This window comes from Acomys minous (genome assembly GCF_964271855.1).
Source record: "Acomys minous genome assembly, chromosome: 17".
Classification (NCBI taxonomy): Eukaryota; Metazoa; Chordata; class Mammalia; order Rodentia; family Muridae; genus Acomys; species Acomys minous.
This window is the reverse complement of record NC_140500.1, coordinates 58,051,223-58,067,520: the sequence shown is the minus strand read 5'-3', so window position 1 is coordinate 58,067,520 and position 16,298 is coordinate 58,051,223. Positions and strand designations below refer to the sequence as shown.

Genomic DNA, 16,298 nt, shown 5'->3' with positions numbered 1-16,298 from the left:
TAAATAAAGCAAGCTCCCTCCTTACCCCCAAACCCCAGCACGGCAGGTATCAAAGGGTACCCTCTCTCCCAATGGCCTTGGGGCTTGACCAGCTGAAGTGCCTGCGTTAAGTAAGAGGCCCCATCTCACTGTAGGGCTTTGCTGGGACCCCTGCCCTCTGCGGTCCCTCAGCAAGGAGCTTAGCTTTGGGATGTGATAACAAGGTGTCCTTGTCTTAACAAATAGTCTCCTCCAAAAGGCCAGTCCTTTACCTGCTTGGGAGGTGTGGGTCTCATCCTACAAACTTCCAGACTTTTTTTTTTTTTACCCTTTGAAACTCATCCCTATGGCCCTGCCCCAATTTTCAGCTAACCTTGTACCAGGTTCCTAGGCTTGCCTGGATTATCAGTGGGGAATGAGGATCTGGAAGACAGGTCCTCTGTCTGAAGGGAGTGTGCCCTGCAGAGGGCTTGGCAGGTCCAGGGGAGAAGAGTGCGCCTTGCCATGTCTGAGCTGCCTTAAGCCCCTTCTGGTGTGTGGCCTGATGGGCTCCTGGCCAGGAGATGGCCTCAGGAAGGAGAGACCTCCTCCCGCCCCCCCAAGCAGCAGAGGAGCCGCTGGGTGGCCACTGCGGATCCTCTGTGTAGCGACAACAGAAGGCTGCTCCAGCTGGGGACGTGAAGGGAGTCTCAGGGCAGCTTCCGTCCAAACCCCCGCCCTGGAAGAGGCAGTATTCTGGGTCACCTGTCACTCTGCGGTCCTAACTGGACAGGTTATTCAACCGCTGTCTTGAACTAGTCCAAGCCACAGGCCCCTCCAGAGGTCCAAAGAGCGCCTTGGTGTGGGGCTGGCAGGGGCCCTGCCGCCCCTCACCCGGGTTAGCAGCCTCCTTCCACTTTGATGTGCAGAATCTTCGAGAAGCCAGGCCTCCGTCGCAGTGCCTGTGGACAGGAGCTCTATCAGCTCTACCTCAGCGTTAGGCAAGTGAACTACTGCCAACCTGACCACCGCTCACCTGGAGTTTTGTCACCATGTCCTCAAACAGCTTCTGGGCCTCAGGACTGCTGGGCTCTTTGAAGTAATCAGCAATCCCAATCTGCACCACAATGGATTTGAGGTTCCGGCAGATGCCTGGAAGAAGGCAAGTGAGGGGGACAGGTGCTTGGCAAAGGCAGCGGGCGGCCATCTTTTCCTCTCATGAATGAAATCAAGAGCCCCATTGAGAAACACACATGGGCCAGCCACATCACAACAAGAGTAGAGAGCCAGGCCCGTGCTGGCTGCAGCTCACAATGGAGCAGCTCAAGAAGATGGACAAAGATATGCTGGAAGGACAAGTGTGTGACAGCAAGCTGCTCAGTACCCTAGCAACTTCCCGGTATAGGGGACAGCTATACCATGCCCGGGGCACTTGGAAATGACTTGAGGGGCGGAGCTACTGAACTAAGGCTGAGTGCAGAGTGGCAAAGGTGGGAGGCAACCAAGCCTTCAAGCAAGGGTTTTAAGAAATAGCGGCTATTTTGTTTAGCCGCTGTTTAGTCCAGGAGAGGTGGAGTGAGGTCAGGAGCTGGAAGGGGCTGGCGAGCAGGATCTGGGGGAGACTAGGCAGTGAGTTCCGGTGGACCATTTAGACATGAGGCAGAAGGTAATAGGAGGGCCCAGGGGGTGAGTCAAGGAAACAGGCATGATGACCCAGGCCCGTCACCCAAGCTACTTGAGAGTCTAAGGCTGGAAGATCCTAAATTCAAGGTCGGCTGGGACAGCTTGATAAGACGATCTCAAAATAAAAAACGGAAAGAGGCCAGCCTGAGCTACATAGTTCCAGCATAGCCAGGGCTACACAGAGAAACGTCGTTTCATAAAGGGGGGAGAGGAGGGACTGGGAGCAAACTTAGTGGTACAGCAGAAAGCACAGGGGGGAAATCTTCTCCCGGGGTCTACATGATCCTGAGTGGTGGTCCACAGTGACTGAGCAGATGGGATGGTGTGGGCAGCAGAGGGGCCAGAGTGAAGTCCTCATCCCAAGAGATGCCTCTGAGGACCTAAGCATACTTTCATGTAGCATCTAGAGAATCAAAAGATGTGATTGCAGAGCGGGGCGTGGTGGCGCACGCCCTTTAATCCAGCACTCGGGAGGCAAAGGCAGGCGGATCGCTGTGAATTCGAGGCCAGTCTGGTCTACAAAGTGAGTCCAGGACAGCCAAGGCTGCACAGTGAAACCTTTTCTCAAAAGAGAGAGAGAGAGAGATGTAATTGCAGAATTTAGAAAGCAAAGTCACATGCTGAAGAGAGAATCACAAGCCTTGCTGCTCTCTGCCCCTGCCCCACTGGGAGGCTCACACAGAAACAGCACCACACACACAACACTTGCTGCCATTGTGAGCCAGCACAGAGCAACAGACACCCTGTGCAGCTAAACAGCTGACACAACGCTGCCAGGCCTGGAGTGCCAACCCCAGCCTCAGAGACTCTGAGCCAAGGCAAAAACACTGCTGTCTGCCCTAGCACCGGCACATGCCGGTTAGAGAGCTAGAAAATAGTTATGCTGCCTGCTTGCGGAAGAGAGCCTAACAGCCATTACCATTTCATTAGAGTGCGAGAGACTCTCAAGATTGGTCTTGTTGGTTTTTCCCTTAGAAAAGTTGGAGAGTCATCAAGCAAGACCCTCACCTGGGCCTTCCCTTCTCCCTGTCTCTCCCAGATGTGTGCTGTTTTGTCCCAGTTGCATGTGGTACGAGGGCACTCCATCTATGCAGCTATGATGCGGCTGTCATCTGGGCCGAGACTTTTGAGTGGTATGGCTTCTTTACGGTGACCCACACTCTGCAAATAATCCTCACCCATACTAAGTAAGCCCCATAAATACCACGGTTCACCAAGCTGGACTCCGGTGGCATTATTTGGTTGGTACACCACAGACGCCTTTTCTGAGAGGAGCTGGCATCTGTTTGCATCTCCCCAGGAGAAGTTCAGTCAGTGCTCCAAAGTATCTGAGGACAGGTTGTAGCCATACCCTGCCCTGCACCCCAAAACCCCCACTGCTCACTGTTAAAATGTAGCAGGGCCTTAGGGGTGACAGGTGTGGCCGTGAGCACCAGCATCTCCAGTCCCTTCAGGCCTTCCCGGCAGACCTCAGCCGCCACCTCCTGGGTAATCTCTGACACGTGGTCCAGTTCCAGGACCTGCAGCCGCATGCAGTTTCTTGCTAGGAGAGAAAGAAGAGGCCTGGTGACAAACTCCCTGCCCCACCTGCCCAGCACTCAAGTCTCTCTCGCCATCATCACCCAGGCTGCCGTCCCTAACTGGCAGGATTTCACAGGCAGCAGCTCACCCTTGCCTGCTTCGTACCTACACAGCCCAAGCCCAAGAAAGACTTACCAAGTGATGCCAGGCCCTGTACCCCACAGCCAGCACCACCTACGCCCAGGGCCCGGAGGTGGGGCCAACAGCGTCCAATCATCTGCAGGCAACGGTTGCTGAACCGGGTGGGCTGCTGGCTGAAGAATAAAGGGTAGAGAGTGGTCAGAGTGTGATCTTCCCTGGAGGATTTTTTTTCCCATCAGGCATCAGGGCCTTGCCAACAAGTCAGAGAACAGCTCCTCTCTGACTGTCCTCTCCCCTCTGGCTACATCTTGGCAGCCTTATATTCTGGAACCACCCAGAGCTGAGGACAAGAGCCCCACCCCAGTCTCCATTCACCATCGCCCAGTGGCCAGATACTCATCAGGCAGTTATCCGGGCGTGTTACAACCGAGACAGATGAGCCAGGCTCCAGACTGCAAGGTGACAATGAAGACACAGCTCCCACCCAAAGGGTATGACCTTCATCTGCCTCTGCCACCTATCCTTAAACTTGTAGCAATCCTCCTGCCTCAGTTTCCCAAGTGCAGAGATTACCACACCTAGCCTTTTGGAACTTTCTGATTTTTTTTTTTTAAGTTTTTCTGAGACAGGGTTTCTCGGTGTAGCCTTGATTGTCCGGTACTTTCTTTTAGACCAGGCTGGCCTCGAACTCATGGCGATCCACCTGCCTCTGCCTCCTGAGTGCTGGGATTAAAGGCATGCACCACGACACTCAGCTGTTTAGATTTTTTTTTTCCTAAAGAGGGTCTCCTGCAGCCCAGGCTGAGTGACTTCAAACTCATGATGCACCCAAGGAGCCTCTTGCTTCTACCTCCCAAGAGCCAGGATGACAGGTGTGTGCTGCCACGTCTGGCTCAATACCCTTTTTTTTTTTTTTTTTTTTTTTTTTTGGTTTTTCGAGACAGGGTTTCTCTGTGTAGCCTTGGCCATCCTGGACTCACTTTGTAGACCAGGCTGGCCTCGAACTCACGGCGATCCGCCTGCCTCTGCCTCCCGAGTGCTGGGATTAAAGGCGTGCGCCACTACGCCCGGCTCAATACCCTTCTTAAAACTGGCAATCTCCTAGTACTTTCTAGAAAAGATGCACAGGTCTATCTGTACTTTTTTTTCCTCCTGCTTTTTTTCCAAGGCAGAGTCTCTCTGTGTAGCCCTGACTGTCCTGGATCTCACTCTATGACAAGGCTGGCCTCAAATTCAGAGGTCCACCTGCCTCTGCCACCTCAGTGCTGGGATTACAGGTGTGCGCTGCCACTGCCCGGCAGATCTTCATCTTTTAGCAAGGCATTCATGACATTTCCTGCTTGCCTGCCCTCCTCACACCAAACTCGCCCCTCAACATCCACTCAGACAACAGTATCTCTGTCATCCGATACGCCCATGGGAGCAAGGACACAAAAATGGACTGTAATGGAAATTCTGGTTTCTCTGTAAACTCAGTTATGTGGTATAAATGTGTCTGTTTTAATCCTAAATTTGAGATTTTAGTTTGGGCCTTAGTTTGTCCACAGCTGGTAACCGTCTCACGCGGGGCGTTGTCTTTGCCAGCTGCTAACAGCCTGGCTCATGCGGCACAGAGAGGGGCACAGTCTAGGACTCTGAGGTAGATAAATAGGAGAGCCTAGGAACAGAAAGCATGGCGTGCTGTGGTAGAGTGCAGCCTGTAGCAGTTTGGAGACCAGAGCCTGACCGTGTGATGGGGACGGAGAGAAATGTTTCAACCCAGCAGCTTGGAGGAGACTGCTTGCTGCATTTGCTATTGATGAGAGATGGGTATTACCCCCAAAAGAACCCACTGACCCTAAACTGCTGGGAGAAGTAAACGGGTCCGTGCCCCTTCCCCACTAACATTCGTCTCATACCCAGCAGTAAGGGGTTGAGGTAGAGGTGCTAATACCCCAAATAAAATAGAGTTTAGAAACAAGTGTCAACACTGGACTTTCACAGAGTCGGCCTTGGGAACCGTCTAGCAGAGGAGCCTGGAGTAGAAATCACTACAGGGGCCGGGCATGGTGGCACACGCCTTTAATCCCTCCCTCAGGAGGCAGAGGCAGGCGGATCGCTGTGAGTTCGAGGCCAGCCTGGTCTACAAAAGCGAGTCTAGGACAGCCAGGGCTACACAGAGAAACCCTGTCTAGGAAAACAAAAAAAAAAAAAAAAAAAGAAAGAAAGAAATCACTACAGAATAGATGCTAGTAAGGGTCGGGATTGGGGGAGGGGCAGCAGGAGCCGAGCAGGGGACCACCAGGACAGAATCCACCAGGGTATTACAGAAAGCGTAGGAGGGGACCTGGGGGGGGGGGAGCTGGCACACAGGGAGATCACTGGGAGGGTAAGGGGCGGGCACAAGCACCCAGAAGCCTGGTAACTTGAGGAACTCCCAAGTAGAGGAAGGGTCAAGCCACACCTTCTGTTCTCTGCGATGACAGCAGATTTGTTCTTTGGTCTTACTTTGAGATGGAATCCTATTAAGTTGCCCATTTATACAGTTCTTGAATCCACACTCCGAGCTCTGGGGTAGCTGAGATGACAGCTTCCTCTGTATTCTTGTACTGACTTCCCTGACCTGCCTACACTCTCTGCCAGGCTACTATTGACTGATGGCACACTATGGACGTTACAGTCTTTGTGGACAGGACATCACTGAGCCAGTAACAGCTCTCATTATCTAAGCTGTAAAAGTAAGAGCTGAGTGGCAGTGCCAGACTGTCAGGATGGCACTTTCCACCAAACCTGATGACGTAAATTTGATTGTCTCAGAGTCTCACATGGTGGAAAGAAAAGATGACTCCTGTTGAGTTGCTGCTCCCTGACCTCCACACACATACCCAACTCCCTAGACTCCGGGGCCCATATTACAGGCCTGCTCCTAATTACCAACACACTCATCAATGAGGAAAATCTGCCCCCAACAGCTGCCCTGCCCACTGCTCTTTCCTCCCTCCCCAACCCCCTTGCCTGGGCTTACCAGGGGTGAAGTGGCGCCACCTGGAGGGAGACAATCTCTCTGCAGCCTGCACCCAAAGCCCAGATCACCTCATGGCCGACAGGGTCTGTGGCGCTCCTGTGGAAAAGTGGAAAAGTGACCCATCTTTGTGAGCCTCTAACTCCCATCAGACCATGCGGTATCTAGGGCCCTTTGGGGAGCTGTGTTTCTGGAAGGGAAGACCCACCTGTAGGTGACAGCCTGCAGGGCACGGCAGTAGCAGCTGGCCAGCCAGAGTGACCGGTCAGTGAGGATGTTGGGGCAGTGGGAAATCCGCAGGATCAGCAGGTTCCCACCGGCCGCCTTCAGGAGGGACTCCAGCCCTGCTTCAAGGCAGCCCCTGGGGATGACCAAAGAGGTCAGGGAGTCCTCGCTGGTGGTCACTTCCTCATCTGGGAAGCACTCCCACTTAACCCCATGGACGGTAGGCCGGGCACGCCCACCCCACCCAGCCACTGCAGGCCTCACCGGGTGCTGCGGGCGTACTCTTCCTTGCTCTCTTTCTTTCCCCGCTGTCGTGGCTTCAGGTTCTGCAAGGTGAGCGAGTGAGCCTGGGTGCACCACTGAGCCAACATCGCCAGGAACTGGGAGAGATCAAGGGATAGGGACAGAGGTCTGAATTTGAGTGGCTGCCCCGGGTAGGAGGCGCCGGGAGAGGGTCTTGGGGAAACAGGGCTGTAAGGGTTATTACAAAGGCTGCAACTTGGGCCAGTTCGCCTGGTAAAAGCTGGGCTCCCAGGAGGGCAGGGGACAGGCACCTTGGAGCAGACTCGCGAGTTCTCGAGCAGCACTCTGGTCCAGACGGCGGGATGGCGGGCCACAAAGCGCCAGTCCCGACAGACCTCTGCAGCATGCAGCAGCGTACGTGTATCCAGGTAGGTGAAGATACAGAAGAGAGCAGCTCGCATCTTGAGGATCTCTGGACTGATGACCTCATTGGACCGTGACGGGCTACCTCTCTCCACTCGACGGCCTCGCCCGCTGCCTCCTTCCGGGCGAGCTGTAGAACCCCAGGGCCAAAGGAGAGTGGAGAGTAAAAGACCAGTGCAGGGTTGTGGTAGGGGAGCTGGGAAGGGCAGGAGCTGGCAGGGTGAGGGGAAGACCACCCCACCCCAAGAAGGGTAAGGCTCTCTGGGAAGACAACAAGGCCTCTGCTTTTCAGTTCTTTTTTTGTTTTGTTTTGTTTTGTTTTGTTTTTCAAGAACAGAGTTTCTCTGTGTAGCCCTGGCTATCCTAGAATTGCTTTGTAGACCAGGCTGGCCTTGAACTCACAGCGATCTGCCTGCCTCTGCCACCCGAGTGCTGGGATTAAAGACATGTGCCACCAACGCCCAGCTTCAGTTCTTTTCAGTACTCCAGATTTTATGAACTAGAAAAGGGTGTTGGCTGCTATTTTGTCATATGCCCAAAAAAAACCCTTTTTTTCAGACATGGTCTCATGTACTCCAGCCTAGCCTTGAACTTGGTATGTAGCCCACAACGACCTTGAACTTCTGATTCTCCGGCATTTGTTGCCCAAGTTCCAGGATCACACGGGTGCACCCCCGTGCCCGGTTTCAGGTACTGGAGCTTGAAGCTGGGGCAGCATGGGTTCTGGACAGACAAACTACTAAAGGAAGTAAAAACGACTCACCCAGCCCTAAACTCTCTTTTTGGGTTTTTTGTTTTGGTTTGTTTTGGTTTTGGTTTTGGGTTTCCAAAAACAGGGTTTCTCTGAGTATCCTTGGCTGTCCTGGACTCACTTTATATACCAGGCTGGCCTTGAACTCACAGCAATCTGCCTGCCTCTGCCTCCTGAGTGCTGGGATTAAAGGCATAAGCCACCACACCTGGCTAAACTCTCTTTTTATGGGCCATACTGACTCTAAGCCTTCCACATAAAATCCAGAGCTACTCCCTCAGACCCCTGCAAACCCCTGCCCTGTGCCAGGTGCTTCAGAGCTTGGAGAAACACACAGCTCCTATCCCTGCCTGGGGTGGACCCTAGGATGTCCTTGGATCTCTGCAGGTTGGCCCTGTCACACAAGCTCCCTGCTCCAAACTTAAAGGGCACTTGATAGAAAGGCGAAAGGAAGGGAGGTGAAGGAGCCGAGGGTCACCACCTCCACCTTGTGTCCCCTGAGAGATGCCAGCACCCTGAAGGCTGGCTTCCCTCCCCTTCTCCCAGGACTCACCTGAGAGCCGGCAGCTGTTCAAGGGCCCAACCACAGCAGGTCCAGGGCGTGGGACATCAGAGGGCCCCTCAGCCTCTGACTCAGTAGTTCGGGAGCCCACATCTGAGACGTCACCCTCCTCCCCCTCGGTGCTGTGACGGCGCGGACGGCGCTGCCAGTTCTGGATGGCCTGTCGTCGTAGACCTGAACTACGAGGGGCCTGGGACCGCTCTGAGCCACCGTTGGTAGCCTGGGCCCGTGAACCCAAGCCCCCAGGGCCACTGTCCTCGGAGGGCCCTTCCTCTGGACGGGGCAGCTCCAGACTGTCACTGTCGTAGCAGCCTGAGCTCTGGGATGCAGCTGGCACACGGCTGGAGGCCCTGGGGTGGGTGGGGGGAGCGCATGGTGAAGGATGAGGGACACCAGACCCGCTCCAACTCCCACGTTATCCTTACTACCAGCCAAGGGTAGCCCACTGTCTTGCTTCCCAAAAGTTCCCTGAGCATGGACCCAGGGGCATGGGCAGAGAAGGAGACAAGCCGCTCACGGGCCAGCAGACCTTCCAGGGTGAGGTTAGGCTGTGTGGGGTGGGCCAAGCCCAAGGCTTACCCTGTGCTGGGAGAGGAGCCATGCCGTGATACGGCGTATGTGCTTGGCACAGCTGGGCCTGCGTGGTGATCTCGCTGTAGCCCCCAGAGTAGAAGGGAAAGGAAGGATGGGCAGAGGAGGCCGGAGAAGAAGGCGACAGAAGGAGAGAGAGAGAGGAAGATGGAGAGAAGAGAGGAAGGAGAGGAGAGAGAAGAAAAAAGTTGGGAAAGATGGACGAATGGACAGACAGACAGTCTAGACAGGCAAGCTCCCAAATCCCCTCCCAAGCCATCCCACCCAGCATGCCAGGGCCCAGCTTTATGGCCCCTAGGCTCTCATGTGAAATGCAGAGATGGGCTTCTGAAGGCTGAGGCTCCTGAAGCTGCCTGGCCTCGCCACAGCCTCAGAGCCAGCATTCCCACCCTGTCAGAGCGCATCCTCCCTTCCCACTTCTGAAGTGGGGTTGCTTCTAGGGGCGGAGGCAAAGAAGACAAAGTGAGGGGGGGGGTGTGGGAGAAGCCACTTGCTTGTGTGGCAGGTACACACTACTCACCATTCTGCCTGGGCCTCTCACCCCAGGCCCTGAGGCACTGCCCCCACCTCCTCTGCCCAGGCTGGCACTGGGTGTGCTGCCACAGCTGCTGCTGATGACCTGCAGCTGGCGCTCCGCCCTGTCTGCACGCTCCAGGAGCTCCTCAATGAAGTGTTGCAGGCGCAGCTTGGCACTGGCCTCCCGAGCTGCCGTCTCCTTCAGGAACTGGTCGATCTGCACCACCTCCCTGGGCCAGGAACAGTCTCTTACCCCAGGCTCTCCCGGCCTGACTGCCCTCCAACCTCCCACTGTAAGGAAGCCTGGCCAGTGAGGAGATTCCTAACACAGTGGCCTAGCGTGTTGTCTGTTCATGGTCCCATGGGTAATGCCCAGCGCACGGGTCCACAGAATGGCACACACACACACACCACAAACAGGCAGACACACGAGTCACACATCCAGGACCCACACAATAGGACACCTCTGTTAATACGTGTCCCCTTGGCAGAATCTGGAGTCACCGAGGAGACAAACCTCTAAGGAAGTTTCTGGACTGTGCGTGCTGACTGAGGTGGAAAGATTTACCCTAAGTTTGGGTGGCACCATTCCATGGGCTAGGGTCCCAAACTGAGTAAGAAGTTGAAAGCAAGCTGAGCAGCAAGCCTCCATCTCTGTTTCCTGGCTGACACAATTTGAGTGGTAGCCTCACACCCCTGAGACCACACCCTTCCTGCCATGATAGATTGTGTTTTCCCAAACTGTGAGCCAAAATAAACCCTTTTTTTCCTTCCAGGTGCTTTCAAAAAATCATAATTTTATTATATGTGGCTGGAGAGCTCCCTAAGCCACTGCTTATTCTTCAAGACCTGAGTTCGACTCCCAGCACCCACATATTGGCTCACAGCCACCTGTTAACTCCAGTTTCAGGGGATGACACCCTCTTGTGACCTGCGTGGGTACCAGAGGTCATACATGCAAGCACAGTATTCATTCACATAAAAGACAGCAAAGTTGAATCTAAAACAAAAATGTAAGCAAATCTGTGCTCCAAGACACACGTATAGACAAGAGGACAACACGAAGAAGTCAGTTCTCTCCTTCCACCATGAAACCCAGGGAACAAGCCGCCCTCTAAACTGTGTCAGCTATTTTTGTCACAGCAACAAGAAAAGTAACTACACACACCTAGTCCTCACTGACACAGTCACAGGTATGCTCACTCCGGCCCAGTCACCTCCAGGGACAAGCAGAGTTCCATGAACAAAAGCAGACCCCCCCCCAAGCCGGGCTGTGGTGGCACACACCTTTAATCCCAGCACTCGGGAGGCAGAGGCAGGTGAATCACTGTGAGTTCAAGGCCAGCCTGGTCTACAAAGCGAGTCCAGGACAGCCAAGGCTACACAGAGAAACCCTGTCTGGAAAAAAACAAACAAACAAAAAAGCATACGTCCTCAGTTCCTTGTCTTTAACATACTGCCTGCTTCCTCTCACACAGGATCGAGCCTAGACACACATGAAAGCCTTGCACCTACGAGTACATACTAACTTGGCCCACTACATGGCCCCCAGCATTTTCCTATGCATGCAATCATATTCATTGTCAGGCACACTCACGCTCTGACACACAAAAACCACGGAGGCCCGGGCCCACCAACCTGCTCGAGCACACACATGCACTCTTAAAGGCATCAGAAGGCAGGGAGAGAGCCCTGAAGTACTCCTATGGTTTTTCCTGGCGTCTGTGAGGTCCATGAACACACAGCACACTCATCAAGTCACCCAAGAATGTGCTCCCCCACCTACGTTCAGCTGTTCCTGCACCCACTGAACACTTTATCCAGGTGCCAGGCACGGCTGGAGATCCTGGGAAAACATTCATGAACACAAAAAAACAAATCCCCAGCTGGGGGAGGTGGCACATGCCTTTTAGTCCCAGCGTTTGGGAGGCAGAGGCAGACGGATCTCTGTAAATTCAAAGGCAGCCTGGTCAACAGAGCGCTCCAAAAACAAACCAAAACAAACATAAAACCAAAACAACAACAACAAGGAACTCCTTGCCTGAACTGAGTGTGTATGACAATGAAGGACAACCACAACGCCTGACTCTATGCAGTTCGGAAGGCTCCATTTGAGAAGCCGGAAAAGATGGCTGAAAGCTTTCAGCCAAGTGTGGTGGTCCACGGCAGGAATACCCGGGCTCGTGAGGCTGAGGCAGGAGGATCATGAGTTCAAAGGCAGCCTGGGCTAGATAGGGAGGGGGGAGTCTGTCAGATGCTGTAGAACATGACATTCATTGACGACACAAAGACAGTGGCAGACCAAGGACAGTGGCGGAAGTGACAGCCTGACTGACCCCAGGTTCAAGAAAGAATTAGAAACACAATAAAGACCTTCAAGAAGCCAGGAACCAAAAGGTAGAAGGTTAAGGGGGGCGGGGGCGCACAAGTTTATGGTACCTGGAAGAGATGCAATTTGATTTGCGTGAAGTACAATAAGAGATTAATGGAGAACGGGGCCGCTTCTTTGACTAGGCTAAAGGAAAGATCTGGTACCAAAATGCAAAAGCTGCCTGGCCTGGTTCTTCGAGACTGGGCACAAGATCCCAATACCACGTACTCGGATGTCCCAAGTCGCCCCCATGACACCCTCGGACTCACTGACACCACCATCACGAACTCATCTTAGGACTTACGGTCCAAAGCCCAGCCATATGGAGATAGCCCGGGCACGTGCGGGCGTTAAGTGAATGACACACGTACAGCCACCCACCCCCTGGACCCTCCAGGGCCCTCCTACTCACTGCTGCTTGCGGCTCAGCTCCTGTTCCTTATGCACCAGGTCCTGCTTAAGCGAGGCCAGCAGCTCCACGCTCACGTCCACTTGGCGCGAGAGCTCAGACGCGCGCTCCTCCAGCTCCTCCTTCTCGCGACCCAGGCGCGCGCTCTCCTGTCGCGCGGTCTCCAACTCGGCGGCCTTACGCTCCAGCTCGGCCTGTAGCCGGCCCACCTGGCCTGCTATCTTCTGCTCCACCTCCTCGCTCAGCCGCTCCAGCCTCCGGTCCACCTCGAGCTTCTCCAGCGCGCGGATCTTGAGGCGTGCCAAACCCTCTTCGTAGGCGACGTCGGCTGGCGATGGCGACGCCGGCGATGCAGATGCGGGCCCGGAACAAGGGCCGGGGCCGGGCCCGGGTGGTGGCGTCGAGCAGGCCGAGGATGCCACGGACTTGCGCGCGAACAGCTCGCCCAGTGGGATTTCGATCTCGCGTAGCGCATAGCGCGCGGCGGGCACTAGCCCCGGCTCGGCCAGCTCCTCACAGGGCAGGCTGGCGGGCACCAGGTCACCAGGGAAGTGCGCCAGCGGCGCGTGGTGGTGATGATGGTGCAGCAGGTGCGGCCCCGCGGGCGCCGGCCCTGTCGTCTGCTCCTTGCCCTGGAAGGACGTGCTCTCGAAGACCTCGCGCCGAGCCCCGGGGACAGCCAGCAGGGCGGCGGGCTCAGACGCCAGCGGGAAACCAGAGGCTGCGGCAGCAGCGGCTGCAGCGGCGGCCGCGCCGTCGCAGATGCTGTTGGTCTTGGAGAGGATGTAAAGCGTCTCGTAGGTGTGGCTGTACTCGAGGTGCGCGCGCAGCGACGACAGGCTCCGGAAGCGCTTATGTTCCCCGCAGCGGGGGCAGCGGTAAGGTAGGTCCAGCGAGGCCATGGCCCCGCTGCCGTCGGGGCGCGCCGGCTCCACCGCGGCCGCCTCGCCGGTCAGCCGGGGGCGCTCATGAGGGGCCGCGGGTGGGCCCGGCTCGGTTCACCAACAGCCAGGGCCCGGAGGCTAGAAGAGAGAAAGTGAGGCTCAGCAACCTGCTAGCTGTGTTCACCACCCGCCACTCCCAGGTCCAGCAACCCTGTACCCTATTCAATGAGAAACTGATGTGTCTAGGATGGAGGGGCCAGAGAAGGTTACTGGCCACTGGCCTCCTACTTTACGAGTGCTGAGATTACTAGGGCTAGATTTTTTATTTTTTATTATTTTTTTCAATGCTTATTTTGGGAGGCTGGAGAGAGAGTGCAACTGTTGAGAGCACTTGTTGGTCTTGTAGAGCACCTAGATTTGGTTCCCAAAACACACAGTGGACCCCAACCATTCTATTTCCAGTTCCCGGGGATCTGCTGTTTTCTGACCCATAGCCCCAGGCCATGCGCAAGCACCTGGCGCACATACACAGATGCAGGCAAAACACTCAAACACACACAAATAAAAAAAAATTTAAGGAATGAGCCGGGCGTGGTGGCGCACGCCTTTAATCCCAGCTCTCAGGAGGCAGAGGGGCGGATCGCTGTGAGTTCGAGGCCAGCCTGGTCTAAAAGTGAGTCCAAGACAGCCAAGGCTACAGAGAGACCCTGTCTCGAAAAACCAAAAATAATAAAAAATAAAATAAAATAATAATAATAATAAATATTTAAGGAATGTTTGAGTTTTTGGAAATTTGTTTGCTGAGCCAGGTGTGTGGTGACACATGCCTGTAGTCCCGGCAAGAGGGGTGACGGAGGCAGGCAGATCTCTGTGAATTCCAGGCCAGCCTGGTTTACCAAGTGAGTCTAGAACAGCCAAGGGCTATACTGAGAAACCCTGTCTGGAAAAAAAAAAAAACCAACCCAAAACAACAATGTTTGCCAATAGGGTGGGTACTTGTAATCCCAGCACTTGGGAGGTGAAGTCAAGAGAATAAGGCATTCACAATTATCCTCACGTACTTACTGAGATACAGCGAGCCTGAACATGAGACTCTGCCTTATTTAAAAAAAAGTGTTTTGTTCTTTTTTTTTTTTTTTTTTTTTTGAGACAGGGTTTCTCTGTGTAGCCTTGGCTGTCCTGGACCTGCTTTGTAGACCAGGCTGGCCTCGAACTCACAGCGATCCGCCTGCCTCTGCCTCCCGAGTGCTGGGATTAAAGGCGTGCGCCACCACGCCCGGCTAAAAAAGTGTTTTATTATTATTGTTGTTACAAAGTTTTTTGTTTAAGGTAGGGTCTTACTCCCTAGACTCCCTGGACCCTTGTCAGCCTCTCAAGTGTTGAGACTATAGGCATGAGCCACTATGTCTGGTTTTGCAACTCTTTAACAGCAGGGTGGGATCCAGGTGTGGTGGCATATGTCTTTAATCCCAGCACTCAGTAGGCCAAGGGAGCTGAATTGCCAAATGAGGACTGTGAAAGAATTAAGACCCCAAAGGGGGAAAAAAAAATAGAATGGATCAATTGTAGTGTTTTCGTAATGGACGGCTGCTCCTCTGCAGTAAGAAAGGAAGCAGTATCCATAACAACAGATGAATCTGTTCAGTGTTACTTACAGGGAAGAAGCCAAGCCAAACCAAGGGCAAGTCAGAATGAACAGCTCTCCCTGGGGGGCTTCATGAACTGGGAAGGCGCTGGGAAGGAACCCTGCGTGTCGCTGAGAACGTTTTGTGTTTACACACGCCTGTGTACATGCAATCATCAAGACCCGTGCACGGACCCCTAGGGTCCACGCGCCCTAGCTCACGCATGTGACAACTAAGATCCTCAAACAGGCTTAGTTTTCGTCTTTATGAAGACCACATTTGTCACGCAGGCTGAACAACTCGAACTAAGTTGTAGGGGCCAAGATGCTGGCCCAGCGGTGATGCTGTAGGTGACACTGTTCCGATGTCCACCACTGCAGGCACGGAGGTCCTTTCCTCAAACTTGGATATGGTTCAGTTGGCCTTCCGTGTCCCGGGGCTTCCTCTCACACCATTCCTGGCAATGAGCCCACCCATTTTTACACTCCCACTCTTCTCACCCGTGGCTTCTCATCCTTACCCTCTCATGATTTTTCCACTCCTCTCTCTCAGACTTCCTTTCCTAACTGCCGGAACCCAGTTAGGCTTTGTGCTCCCTCTGGGGACAATCCAGTTGTCATCAAGGTCCTTGGCCCAGCTTATCCGTCAGCTGATGCTCAACTGCTCCATCTTCGTAGGCTGCCATGGTATGACCCGCGGTGGATGTGCTATAGGATTGGCCCCCATAGATTCACGTGTTGAATGCTTGGCCATGGGGCGTGGCACTATTAGGAGGCGTGGCCTTGTCGGACTAGGTGTAGTACTGTTAGAGGAAGCATGTTACATGGGCTTTGAGGTCTTATGTGCTCAAGCCACACCCAGGAGGACACAGACTCTGCTTGCTGCCTGCGGATCAAGAGGTCGAATTCTGAGCTACCTCTCCAGCACCACATCTCCCTGCATTCTGCCGTGTTTCTCACCATGACAGTGATGGACCGAACCTCTGAAACTGTAAGCCAGCCCCAAGAAAATGCTGTCTAAGAGTTGCTGTGGTCATGGTGTCTCTTAACAGCCATAAACCCCTCAGACAGTGGGGTTTCCTCTGGATTTCAGTGACTTCCTGTGCTTGATGCCAGCCTCTCTGTGGAGTACCCCGCTGCCCCTCACCTTGAAGCTGCTCTCAGCTCCGCCTCCCCATCCTGATGAGTTGCAGACTTCTGCATGCCTTCTGCGGGTTCCTCGTGTTAATACAGAGACAGCCCATGGCCACCCAGCACCTAGCCGCCGCCTCTGATCACCACACAGCCCGTGGCCACCCAGCACCTAGCCAGAGAAGGCTGCCTTCCTTTCCCACTTCTCAGTCCGTCCATGTGGGCTGGGGCACAATGGTAATTCCCTTTTCTTGCTTACACTGG

The 16,298-nt window shown here is 54.3% G+C and overlaps 1 protein-coding gene across 1 annotated transcript in view; it reads right to left on the bottom strand.

Annotated features, from left to right (window-relative positions):
* FBXO41 (F-box protein 41) overlaps window positions 1–16,298 on the bottom strand; it is a 31,340-nt gene continuing 15,042 nt past the window's right edge. Inside the window, exons 2-13 of the mRNA XM_084766174.1 lie at window positions 12,399–13,417; window positions 9,620–9,845; window positions 9,088–9,161; window positions 8,500–8,858; window positions 7,084–7,325; window positions 6,794–6,909; window positions 6,513–6,665; window positions 6,308–6,403; window positions 3,358–3,476; window positions 3,026–3,184; window positions 995–1,110; window positions 1–920 (exon numbers count right to left, since the gene is read on the bottom strand). Coding sequence (XP_084622300.1) covers window positions 858–920; window positions 995–1,110; window positions 3,026–3,184; window positions 3,358–3,476; window positions 6,308–6,403; window positions 6,513–6,665; window positions 6,794–6,909; window positions 7,084–7,325; window positions 8,500–8,858; window positions 9,088–9,161; window positions 9,620–9,845; window positions 12,399–13,297 — 2,622 coding nt within the window. The 5' untranslated portion in view covers window positions 13,298–13,417 and the 3' untranslated portion in view covers window positions 1–857. The remainder of the gene's footprint in view (window positions 921–994; window positions 1,111–3,025; window positions 3,185–3,357; window positions 3,477–6,307; window positions 6,404–6,512; window positions 6,666–6,793; window positions 6,910–7,083; window positions 7,326–8,499; window positions 8,859–9,087; window positions 9,162–9,619; window positions 9,846–12,398; window positions 13,418–16,298) is intronic.